At 36.8% G+C, this 12,482-nt stretch overlaps 2 protein-coding genes across 8 annotated transcripts in view; one reads left to right on the forward strand and one right to left on the reverse strand.

Annotated features, from left to right (window-relative positions):
• LOC127953117 (NACHT, LRR and PYD domains-containing protein 3) overlaps positions 1 to 12,482 on the forward strand; it is a 117,596-nt gene that overhangs the window by 46,557 nt on the left and 58,557 nt on the right. The gene's annotated exons all lie outside the window — the stretch shown is intronic.
• LOC127953131 (SEC14-like protein 1) overlaps positions 1 to 12,482 on the reverse strand; it is a 105,942-nt gene that overhangs the window by 1,059 nt on the left and 92,401 nt on the right. For 2 of the 7 annotated variants that reach the window (XM_052552089.1, XM_052552091.1), the window contains exons 11-13: positions 4,726 to 4,897; positions 4,251 to 4,385; positions 3,682 to 3,816 (exon numbers count right to left, since the gene is read on the reverse strand). The exons of 3 other annotated variants lie outside the window; for them this stretch is intronic. In XM_052552089.1, coding sequence (XP_052408049.1) covers positions 3,682 to 3,816; positions 4,251 to 4,385; positions 4,726 to 4,897 — 442 coding nt within the window. The remainder of the gene's footprint in view (positions 1 to 3,681; positions 3,817 to 4,250; positions 4,386 to 4,725; positions 4,898 to 12,482) is intronic. 2 more of the 7 variants (XM_052552092.1, XM_052552093.1) reach the window with 2 other exon arrangements.

The raw sequence follows: 12,482 nt of genomic DNA on the forward strand, positions 1-12,482 counted from the left end.
TTCACCATTAACTCTTCACCTGAACAGTTTATGTTGCTGTGTATGCTCTCATTGTAATCATAGACCATCAAAACATACAGGTACACATCACCTTTCCTCTGATTTCATGTTTGGTTCAGGAGATATGACCCAAAATTCATAATTTGGTTATGGCGGAATGTAAAACTGTCACCATGGCAACCACTAGCCGTTTTTGAGATGGCTCCATTTCTAACCTGTAATATTGGACCAAGTTTAATGCTTTTATTAAAAAGTGAACCTCACCTCAAATTTTGCATATATCATTCAGTTACTGTTACCTACCCTCTTAAAATACATTTTGTCATTGTCTATCGACCCCTAGGACCACTAGGTAAATTTTTGGATGAATTAGATGTGTTGCTCTCAACCTTTCCTGAAGATGGTAATTCCTGAGTTATGCTTGGAGATTTCAACATCCATCTAGATAAACCTCTGTTTGCTGATTTCCACACTCTGCTTGCCTCTTTTGATCTCAACCGAGTGTCAACTACTGCTGCTCAACAATTAGGTAACTAACTGGACTTTATTTATACATGACACTTCTCCACTGATCATGTTCTGGTTACTCCACTGCACACGTCAGATCACTTCCTCCTCACTCTTAACCTCAACATGGTCCCTGACACATCACTTACACCTCCACATGTCATCTTTCGACATAACCTACGCTCGCTCTCACCCTCCCGGCTATCTGCAATGGTTTCAGCTTCACTTCCTTCCCCTAAACATCTTTTGATGCTAACAGTGCTACTGATACTTTCTGCTCCACTCTTACATCTTGTTTAGACACTGTTTGCCCCTTGTCTTCCAGGCCAGCCCGTAACACCCCTTCTGCCGCTTGGTTACATGATGTTCTACGTGAACACCGTTCTAAGCTTAGAGCTGCCGAAAGCGTGTGGCGCAAATCCAAAAATACTTCTGACCTTAATGTGCATCAGTCACTCCTCTATTCCTTCTCTGCTAATGTCTCCACTGCTAAAAGGACATACTACCATAACAACATTATCAATTTGTCTAACTGTTGCGTGCTTTTTAAAACATTTGATCTGTCAGTTGCTTTTGACACTGTTAACCACCAGAACATCCTGTCAACCCTACTGACAAAGAGCATCTCAAGAACCGCACTCCAGTAGTTTGAGTTTTCTTTATCAGATAGGTCCTTTAAAGTATCTTGGAGAGGTGAGGTGTCCAAGTCGCAACATCTAACTACTGGGGTGCCTCAGGGCTCAGTTCTTGGACCCCTTCTCTTCTCTGTCTACATGGCATCATTAGGTTCTGTCATTCAGAAACATGACTTTTCATATCACTGCTATGCTGTTGACACTAAACTCTACTTCCCATTCCATCCTGACGATCTGACGGTAGCTGCTCGCATCTCAGCTTGTCTAACTGACATTTCTTACTGGATGAACTGAAGGACCATCACCTTCAAGTCAATCTTGTACAGACAGAACTGCTTGTGGTTCTAGCAAATCCATAATTTCATCACAATTTCAACATCAAGTTAGGCACATCAACCATAACTCCTTCAGAAAGAGCTAGAAGCCTTGGAGTTATGATTGATGATCAGCTGACTTTCTCAGACCACATTGCTAAAACTGTCCAATCCTGCAGATTTTCTTTATTCAACATTAAGAAGATCAGGCCCTTTCTTTCAGAACATGTTGCACAACTCCTTGTTCAAGCTCTTGTTCTGTCCAGGCTGGACTACTGCAATGCTCTCTTGGCAGGTCTTCCAGCCAATTCTATCAAACCTTTAGAATTAATCCAGAACATGGCAGCAAGATTAATTTTTAATGAGCTGAAAAGAATACACGTCACACCTGTTTATCAATTTGCACAGGCAACCTATAGCTGCTCATATAAAATTCAAGGAATTGATGTTTGCCTACAAAACACCACTGGCTCTGCACCCCTTCACCTAAATTCATTACTTCCTTTTTTATTTGCCCTCTAGAAGCTTGAGTTCTGCAAGTGAACGTCGCTTGATTGTGCCATCCCAAAGAAGCACAAAGTCACTTTGACGGACTTTTAAATTAAATTTTCAGTCCCTCCAGAAAAACGCAATTATGCGATAGCTTGATTTAATGCATAATCAGCCAAAGGCCGCATATTTATGCGGGGTCGCATTTTTTTTAAATACGCCGCTCTTTTGCCGAATAAATTACTGATTTCAGAAAGCAAAATATGCAGGGCTAGCTAGCATGATTTCATAATTATTTTCGTTGCAAAAAACTCACAAAAGTAAAGCGCCATTTTCCCCTATTGCCATGGGAACCTTATGAAGCCTAATTGAGTGACGTGAACATCATCTGCAAACCCCGCGGTGAAACCAGGGTGAAACTTGAAGCACACAAATCATTCTTTGCCAACAAAAATAAGCGCAAAAGAACGCGCGAAGCAGTTTCCCGATTTGTTACATGACAGTGGAGCCAAATTATATTGCGAGAACTTGCGAAAACTGCGGTTTGATGAAATAGAGAAAAAAAGGTGATTCCCCCAACACCCCCTTCTCACTTTGCTACTAACACTGTTGTAGTTTCATTCAGAAGTTGATGCAACTTTACAGTTGTAAGATTGCACTTTTTTGTTACAGAACAGTACCAAAAATTTACAGTTGTAATTATATTAGTAGTATGTAAAATAATTTACGTTGCAGTAAGAGATTGCAACTTAAATATTCTGTGATTTAGTCTGCTTGCTTATCATAGGAAGTAATAAGAAATTACTCTTTACATTAAGGTAGTAGCCTAGTGAGAAAAATGTATTTTTTCTCTTTTTCATCAAACTGCAGTTTTTACAAGTTCACGCAATTTCATCGCATAAAATTGCAAAAATATTGCATTTTTTAAGAAAACGTGCCGCAAAATCAAGGATTTTTGCCCGCAAAAATCACCAAAAAAATCTGTGTTTTTCTGGAGGGACTGTTAAATGTTCCCTCCTGGTGGAATGACCTCCCCAACTCAATCCGAGCAGCTGAGTCCTTAGCCATCTTCAAGAATTGGCTTAAAACACATCTCTTCCATCTTTATTTGACCCTCTAACTTTAACACTCACTATTTTAATTCTATTCTAATTCTACATAAAAAAGACCTTTCACACTATCTCGCTCTATCATTTTTCTATTTTGATTTTTTTTTTTTTTTTTGTATTATTTAAAATCCCTTGCTACGTGTACTGTGTTAACCTATCTGAGAATTGTTATAGCACTTATATATCATTGTTCTTTTGTTGTTTTTGATTGCTTCCATTGTCCTCCTTTGTAAGTGGCTTTGGATTAAAGCGTCTTCTAAATGACTAAATGTAAATGTAATGTAAATGGGCATCTTACACTAAATGACAGATATGCTGGTTAGGTATGTTTTGACACTGGGATGCTGGTTCATGCTGGTCCTTTGCTGGTTAATGCTGGTCATGTGCTGACAAAGGATCAGCATAAACCAGAATTAACCAACATCAAAAATACCTAATCAGCATACGCGGTATTTTTATTTTTTTACAGGGCTAGACTAACAGTATTTGACTTTCACGCTGCATGTCTTGTTATGACCCACAGATGGCGCTATTCATCAAAATACAGTTTGTGTAATAAACTTCTCACAGCTGACGTAAACATCAGAAACTGTATATTGTTGAGTATCGTCTGTGGATGAGCTGTACCTCGTGTGGAGCTCCCTTCAACACACTCGCGCTCTTGTAGATGGTTTCACTCCACAGTTTAAGATCCTCGTTTTCCTGCTCCTCAGTCGTTCGATACAGAGACTTGGGAACCAGACCAGCCTCAGGAACATCACACTGAATTAAACAACAGAAACACAGTTAGATTCGAGTGACATCCGGTTGTTTTCATGCCTGTCTGAATAAACATACAGCTACACGTGTCCTGTAAGTGTATTCTTTTAAAATCTATAATTCAGTACTCTTTTTAAAAGTATACAACAGTGTTGTTTTTTCACACGTGTTTAACACTGAAATACATTAGATGAGTGTCTGTTTGACACAAACCTCTCATAATATGCACAAATAAAACAATATGTAAATATAATAATGAAAATAATTATTTGAGAATAACTTGCTGGTGTAAGAAGAGCGTGTGACGTGTCCGATCTCTTTTAAACAAATGATGCACAGATCTGCCTGACGCTCCAGTTCGGTGACCCCACTGTATCAGAAAGTGTCTCGACCGATCAGAGTTTAAACATGTCAGATCTCACCAGCAACAGACTCACCAGAGCGTCTCCTCCTAAGAAGTCAGGGATGAAGTCTCTGTTGATGTAGTCCACCAGACCTCCAGGCCCCTGGTAGTCATTCCCAGCATAGATGAGAAACTTCTTCCGTGTGTTTTCATCGATGAATGGACTCACCTGAGCACAGATCAGGGTGCAACAGAAATCAGCGGGTCGTTTTTCATTAGCACTGCTAACAAAGGCCCAGGCAAGCATGACATTTACAGAAGACGGTCAATTAAGAAAGACTCCACGCTAACATGACATTTACAGAAGACGGTCAATTAAGAAAGACTCCACGCTAACATGACATTTTACTCTGAAGGGTCAGTGTGTAGTCTGAACAATTAACAACCATTAAATAAAGACTGGGTATGTGCTTGTCTCAGTCTTTCCCAGTATTGTCAACTGTCTGTTGACATTCTTTCAATCTGCTAAGTGTGTCACAATGTGAAATCCTATGTTTGTGTGTGTTTACCAAAGTCCAGAGCACAGGAAACACTCTGGGTGCTCTCAGTATTAGGAGACGTCCCAGAGTCTCAGGGTAGTTGGCTCCTACAAGCTCTATCATCCTCAGCAAGGCTTTGATTCCTGGTCTCCACAGATGTCTCATATTTAACCCCTCCAGATCCACCAGACACGTCCAACAACTACACAACACAAACACAGAAGCAATCATTACTTATCAGGGTAGAGACATCACTTAAACACATAGTATGTGTGACAACCAAGAACTGATTCTGATTTCAGAGGAAATACGCAGTCTATTGGCCATTTACTGCAGACCACCTCCTAGTGGTCGGGAGCATTTCAATTTTTTTATGTCGTTGTGTGTTGTGCACTACTGGGCACTACTTCACTACATGGTGACCAGTGACTGAAATAGAAGAGCATTTTAATGTGGAAGTGATTCATTCCTTTAAGATTTTGATGGCAGGGATGTTCATATGTTTGGAGGTGATCGTGATTCTGCAGTGAACTGACTGGATCATTTATTTCCAGAATCAAGTGATGGATAAACAATGTGCTGCTGATATTTCCTGCTTTAAATGAAAGTGTCAAGATGCGCTTCCAGCCCAATTTCACCTTTTTCAGACTCAATTTATATTCCTCTCTCAAGTTAAATAAAGACCACCACTATTAGGTGAATACCATTTATAATTGATGTGCTCTGTATGCAAATGCTATGGCTAATGCTTCGAGACACTGATTTTACATCGGATGCCAAGTGGCGACCCAATCCAGTACCATAACTGTTGTACAATAGTTAAAAAATGTCTTTGAAATCATTTGACACTATATGAATTTTTTAGGGTGTAATTCTCCTGATAACCTGTAATTCACCATCCAAACAATGCAAAAAAACTAAATCAAATTTAGTTCATTCTCAAACTGATTTAGTTGTATTTTCCTCAGCCTTGCATAGTTTTGTTTGTAGTTTTAGACTATGAAGATATGTCAGTTTGTATATATGTTAGCATATGTCATGTTTGATTAACTATAGTCACAAATTAATTTCTGCCAAAATACCATTATGTTTTCTTGGACAAAACACCTTTCGTACAGTATGTCAATGAAAGACTGAAAGTGTTTTCTCCACTAATTTTGGGTCGTGACCCACCAGTTCTAATTTGAGACCATTTAATCGCATATAGCTGATCATTTTCTGTTTATTGACAGGATTTACAGAAACGGCTACATGATTCTAAAGTGTTTCTATTATAAGTTAATTTCAATGCTTCCCACATCTGAGTTGAATATGGCTTTAAAAGGAAATATTGAATCAGTTTCCCTCCTCTGTATGTATAAATCACTGGCTTCTGATGTCAGACTTTACATTTGCTCTGCCATCATCCCCCAAATCCTAAAAATGTTTGGCTGGCTGTAAATGGGGTCAAATAAAAGGCCTTTACTCTGAATGACAACAAGCCACATAGAGTTACAGCCATTTGGTTAATGAACTCCCTTCAGAATGAGCTTCTGAGTCGATGATAGAGAGAAAGAAATCTGCCGCAATACGCAAATCCATCGTCAAACTGGGCCTTATTTGTAAAACAAGCATCTTCGAAATGCAGGGAACAAACAAAAACACTTGCACAACTCCGTTGATGCTCTGTAAAAATAAACTCCATCCACTGGTCCCTTAATGCAGTTTTTTTTTTTTTTTTTTGGTAATCTGTGCAGGGTTGTCTTGCCCTGGCAACCAAAAACACACTTCTTTTGTGACATTTCGCGACGCGCTCGCTCTGATCAGTGAATCGCTCTGAGTGAAATGTCTGTGCTGCTCAGCCTCGCTATACGGGAGCGTGCGCTCTTCTGGCAGAAGTGCCCTAGGACCCATATAAGGAAATTCCGCTCCATCTAACGTCACACAGAGCCATACTCGAAAAAAACTTTCCGAAACTTGTGACAAACCGGAAGGAGTATTTTTGGGACAGAAATACTCCTTCAAACGTACAACTTAATTTTGGAAACTTTGTCCATGTTTAGCATGGGAATCCAACTCTTTAACAGTGTAAAAAACTCAGTATGCATGAAATAGCATTTCACCCCCCCCCCCCCCCCCCTTTAAGTGGTGATATCTAAGTGGGTGAGTTGTTTACTCACCTTTTAATAAGTCTTTCCATTTACATCGTTCATTAATTCAAACCAGTTTGTGATGTGGAATGTGCTCAAACATAAGAGGAGAGAATTATCACATGAATACTAATATGACAGTCATAGTACAATGAAGGCACAGCCTCATCTCACATAATTTCCCCTGTTCATTCTCAGTTACCTCCAAATAAAACCACTGCCTGCTCTAGGGGGTCTGTTAAAAGTCAGTGGGCTCAGTGGAGGCTTCTGCTTGAACTTCAACCACTGGTGTCACTTTAGCTTTAAAACAAGCATTTTATACACACTTTAATGTTAAAGGAGTGGATGCCGAGTTGTAATATCCTTCATATTGATATTAATTATATTATTACATAATTTCTTGTTTGACTTCTGCCATCTGATGTCCAGCATAAACGCATTCTTAGAAAGCACGGAAAGCCGTAAAGGGCAAAAGTGCAAGTGAAGCACCAAGGTAAAAGTGCATTTATGGCCAGGAGAGCCACAGGAGACAGAAAGGGTGTTTGTGTAAAGCTATAGGAAATACAGAGAAGAAAGTAAGACGCTAGTCGTAAATCGCTCTTCCAACTCTCGACCACCATCCATTACTGACAGGGGTACCTCGAGCTTTAGTGAATAGGTCAGGTCAGTGGTTAGGGAACAGAAATCCCAAAAAGGAGAGTTAAAATAGATAGTGATAAACTACAGTACAGACCAAAAGTTTGGAAACATGACTATTTTTAATGTTTTTGAAAGAAGTTTCTTCTGCTCATCAAGCCTGCATTTATTTGATCAAAAATACAGAAAACACAGTAATATTGTGAAATATTATTACAATTAATTAATATTTTAATAAATGCAGTTCTTTTTAACCTTTTATTGATCAAATATATTAGACAGCAGAACTGTTTCCAACACTCATAATAAATCAGAATATTAGAATGATTTCTAAAGGATCATGTGATCGACTGAATGTTACATGTGACACTGAAGGCTGGAGTAATGATGCTGAAAATTCAGCTTTGCATCACAGGAATAAATTATTTTTATGAATATAAGTATATTCAAATAGAAAACTATTATTTTAAGTTGTAATAATATTTCACAATATTACTGTGTTTTCTGTATTTTTGATCAAATAAATGCAGGCTTGATGAGCAGAAGAAACTTCTTTCAAAAACATTAAAAATAGTCATGTTTCCAAACTTTTGGTCTGTACTGTATATGCACATATACAGATAAATATATAAGTCAAGGGAAAGGATTGATTGATCTGGGATGCATCAGGAACAACCCTGAAAGAGAAAAGATTTTGTTTCATGACCCTATTTGGATTGGACCATATGGAAATTCTGGAATATATTTTGCAGTTTCATCACGCAGAAGTCTGGTGCTGTTGGTAAGATTGCCGCTTCAATATCTTTTTGGTTTATGATAGAAATATGACTGACAAATTAGGTAACTTGCTCAGCCCTGATAGAAATAATGAAACAGAAGAGAGCAAATGCTATAAACAGTTTGGCTCTGAAGTTCTGACTTTAAAAATATTCTCTGAATTAATTGAAAGAATGGTCGGTCTGAGCTTTGATTCTGATTGGAAAGTTAAAAAATAAATAAATAAATTGATTGGCATTAAACAAAGAAAGAATCAGAGATAAATAAATAAATGTATGTATGTAGGGCTGCACGATTCTGGATAAATTGAGAATCACGATTTTTTGATCTCATATAGAGATCACGATTCTCCTACGATTCTTTATTATTATTATTACTATTAACATTATCATTATCACAAGTATATAAATTAATTATTTTATTTTGCAAGGATTCTTTAAATTGATCAAGTGTGACAAAGACATTTATAACAAAATATTTCTATTACACACAATTATTGTTCTTCTGAACTTTCTATCAAAGAAACCTGAAAAAAATCTACTCATCTGTTTTCAACATAATAATAATAATAATAATAATAATAATAATAATAATGTTTTTTTGAACGGCAAAACAGCATATTAGAATGATTTCTGAAGATCATGTGACACTGAAGACTGGAGTCATGATGCTGAAAATACAGCTGCACATCACAGAAATAAATTACATTTTAAAATACATTCAAGTGAAAGCAGTTATTTTAAATGGTAAAAATATTTCAAAACTTTACTGTTTTTGCTGTACTTTGGATCAGATAAATATAGTTTGGTGAGCAGAAGAGACTTTAAAAAAACATTACACATCTTATGGTTCAAAAACTTTTGACTGGTAGTGTATATATAATATATTTAGAACCCCAGTTTTTTTTAATATTAGAATGATGAAAAAGTTGTTTAGATCACTGATTCAACGACTCACTCATAAACCTACTACACTTGTTTCATTTCTGGATGAATCAGCGTTTTTGAACGATTCTCTTGAATGAAAAATGAATTCATTGACAAATAAATTAAGACACTTGTCGCCACCTATTGGTGAAACAATGCAATCGACACAAACGTTATTTAAAGCGCAGTACTTTCAAAAGGGGATTTGTTATATTTTGATCGCTGCCATATAGACATCAATGTTTATATTTAAACTATAAACTTTATCCCAGTATTTCTGTGATAATATAAATGACTGTAAGACAGATATAATACTGTGTAGTTGAAAAGACTGTTTGTGAAGATGTTTCTTAACCAAACATGGTAAGCTCTCTCTGTGTCAGCGGCAGTGCGCGCACGGATTTGAATGATCCGGTAAGACTTTGTCAAAGGTTTAACAGACTCGGGGAATCGTTGTCTTTTAGAAATGAGATCGAGAGGGTGTCTGAATCGAGATCGCGATCTTTTAACGATTAATCGTGCAGCTCTATATGTATGTGCCAGTTTGTTTAAACAAATAATCCCAGAAACTAAATGATGATTTAATCTGATTCTTTGTGCACAGAGGTTTAAATGACAGATAATTATATCATAAGATCTCTTTTAGTTCCTATATAATTGTGGAAAGTCCCTGAACAGAATTCTGGGTCGGCGAAAAGACTAGGCAAACAAATTGGCAGTAGCATTTTGAAAAAAAAAAAAAAAAAAAAAAAACTTATTTGCTTTAAAAGATAAGATTGCTTTGACTGAAATGAAGCAGTTGTTTCTATCTCATGCTGGCCCCCACCATGACTCTGGATCAAGCTGTAAAAATACATGAGACAATTTATAATTTCTATAATTACTGATGTTTGGGCAAAATAGTAATTTTACTGTTGGATTGCAAAAATATAGCCACTCAGCATCATTAAAAAAGAAAAAGAAACAAGAAAATTGTTTGCATTTGAGATGATAATGTTGTGAACAAGTAACATAAACGGGGGTTTCAAAGTAACTTTGAAGAAAGCATGTTAGCATGACCCAAAGTATCATATCTGGGCCAGATAACCCAAAGTCATGGCCAGAATTAAGTGAATGAAGAAATACAAGTTGATGTAAAAGTAATGTCAAGGACTGCAAAGAACTTGGAGAAACCTTTGAGTTACAAAAATAAAGTAAAAAACAAATAAAAAGATGTTTATTTGAAATGCATGTCATTTCGGACAAGTTTTAAACTGGACTAGAGTAAAATGATAGTACGTTGAAATTATGTTCAAAATGAATGAAAATGCATTGCTACGAGTCCTGAATCCCTCAGAGTTCACTCTCTCATTCAAAGTCAGCTAAAATACTGTTATCTGAGCCTGTGTCTTAAGTGATAAGCTATTTATAGTAAAGCACAGTGTTTCAGTCAAATCATAGACACTGATATGTTAAAGGACATGATAAAAGGAGTTCAGATTTAATGCATTAAGAGGGCACTTGGTAATTAAACTGTCCAATGCATTTAAGAAATAATTGTTATAAAAACAATTAATAACAATTTAGTGGCTATTGTTGAAGAGACATGAGGTCTTTAAAATTATAATACTGACCCTGAGCTATAGAGGTAATCATTTTGAATAAACAGTCGTATTGCTATTTGTTCTCTGACCAGTAACTTATCTGTCTTATTTTTAGTCTCCACCATCATACAGGGCCTGATGGCTCCAGCTACAGAAGCAACAGAAAATTACAATGAATGGACGGATGTGAAAAATAAATTGACTGAGAAATCTCAGCATGATAGTTTGGAGGTATCCAATTGATTTTAGTGATTAAATATTAGTTGTTGTCAATGGCTCTCATGGTTCTTGAGTGCACCTTTCCTAAGATGCAGGAAACACCGGATTCTAGAAGAACACTGCCGAGGATGTTGCAACGGGAAAGAGCGGTTAGCAGTGTGCATGAGGTGATTTCTCAAAGAGGGGTAAGATCCTCTTCTGGCCAATAGGGGACAACCTAAGGCAGGGGATCACCGCCACTGGGCACCTGCCCTGAAGGGAGGTGTTATATGTGAGATGATAGTGGAGTTGAGTGGATGCTTGATAGGCCTAGAGTAACATTAAGAGGGAACTGTAAGTACACGATCTGCCTCAAAAATGTGAGCTCCTCCAGACCTGATCACCAGCAACTGCATTTCTTGATTGATTGTTGTGACAAGCGTCCACAACTTGATGCAGCTAGGCCAGGGGATCACACCCTGAGGAAAAGAGGCTTATTTATAAAGAGTTAATGGCTATGGGCCATGTGACCATGTGATGACAGCCGTTATTTTGAGACAAAATTTCTTATGAGGCTGAGATGATATTGAACTAATATGTCTACAATATAGTTTTTACTCATGCAGGTCATTAGGCATGGCATTAGATGATTACAAGATATGGTGAAGGCTAAAAATGAAGACTGCTTCTGCTGAATAAAGAGATGGGTTAGATAACAAAGGTTAATGGAATTAAGCATTTAAGGTAAAAAATAATTTTAAAGAAATTTATGTAATTGTATATTATATTGTATATTGTATATGTATATTAATTTAGCAATATGTATTTTAAACAGTCTAAACTGAGATTTAAGATAAAGAGTCTTTGATATTTTTAACCTATTTGAATGATTAAGGATTATATGTTGTAATGGATTTTATATTACAGTCCAAGTTAAAGTTTGGTGAAAACTGTTAAAAATAAATAAATAATAATAATAATACTATTTTGCATAGTAAGAGAGAGAGAAACTGCTTGAGTGGAGGCAGGGATGGCGCTCTGCTTCTCTTATCGATACTCTTGCTTTTTATTGGTAAGCAAGAGTATCCAAAACAAAGTAATGATTTTAAGACCAAAACAACAAAAATAAAAAGCATCAATGAACAGGCAAAACTTTGAGACTAGATAAAAGACTAGGTACAAACTACAGTAGGTACAACTTACAGAAAATTTTTACAAAGGTATGTTGATGAAAGCATATATGGATAGAGGACACTTTTCCAGGGACACACAGAATGATTCACTGGAAAATACATAACTTTTCATGTGATGAAAGACTAGTGCAAGTGCCAAAATTGTGGGATTAAGTAAGTAAATGAAGGTATATGGGAAGTAAATGAAGGTATATGGGAAGTATTTTGTACAAAATAATGTGTTTATTACTAGAAATGTCAGGCAGTACCAGAGATGTTAAGTATATGCACCTGGTTAAGTTGAGCAAACAGCCTGAATTATTAGCATGCATCACGACTACACCCGACTACACCTGACAACTACTC

This window comes from Carassius gibelio, chromosome B3, assembly GCF_023724105.1.
Source record: "Carassius gibelio isolate Cgi1373 ecotype wild population from Czech Republic chromosome B3, carGib1.2-hapl.c, whole genome shotgun sequence".
NCBI lineage: Eukaryota > Metazoa > Chordata > Actinopteri > Cypriniformes > Cyprinidae > Carassius > Carassius gibelio.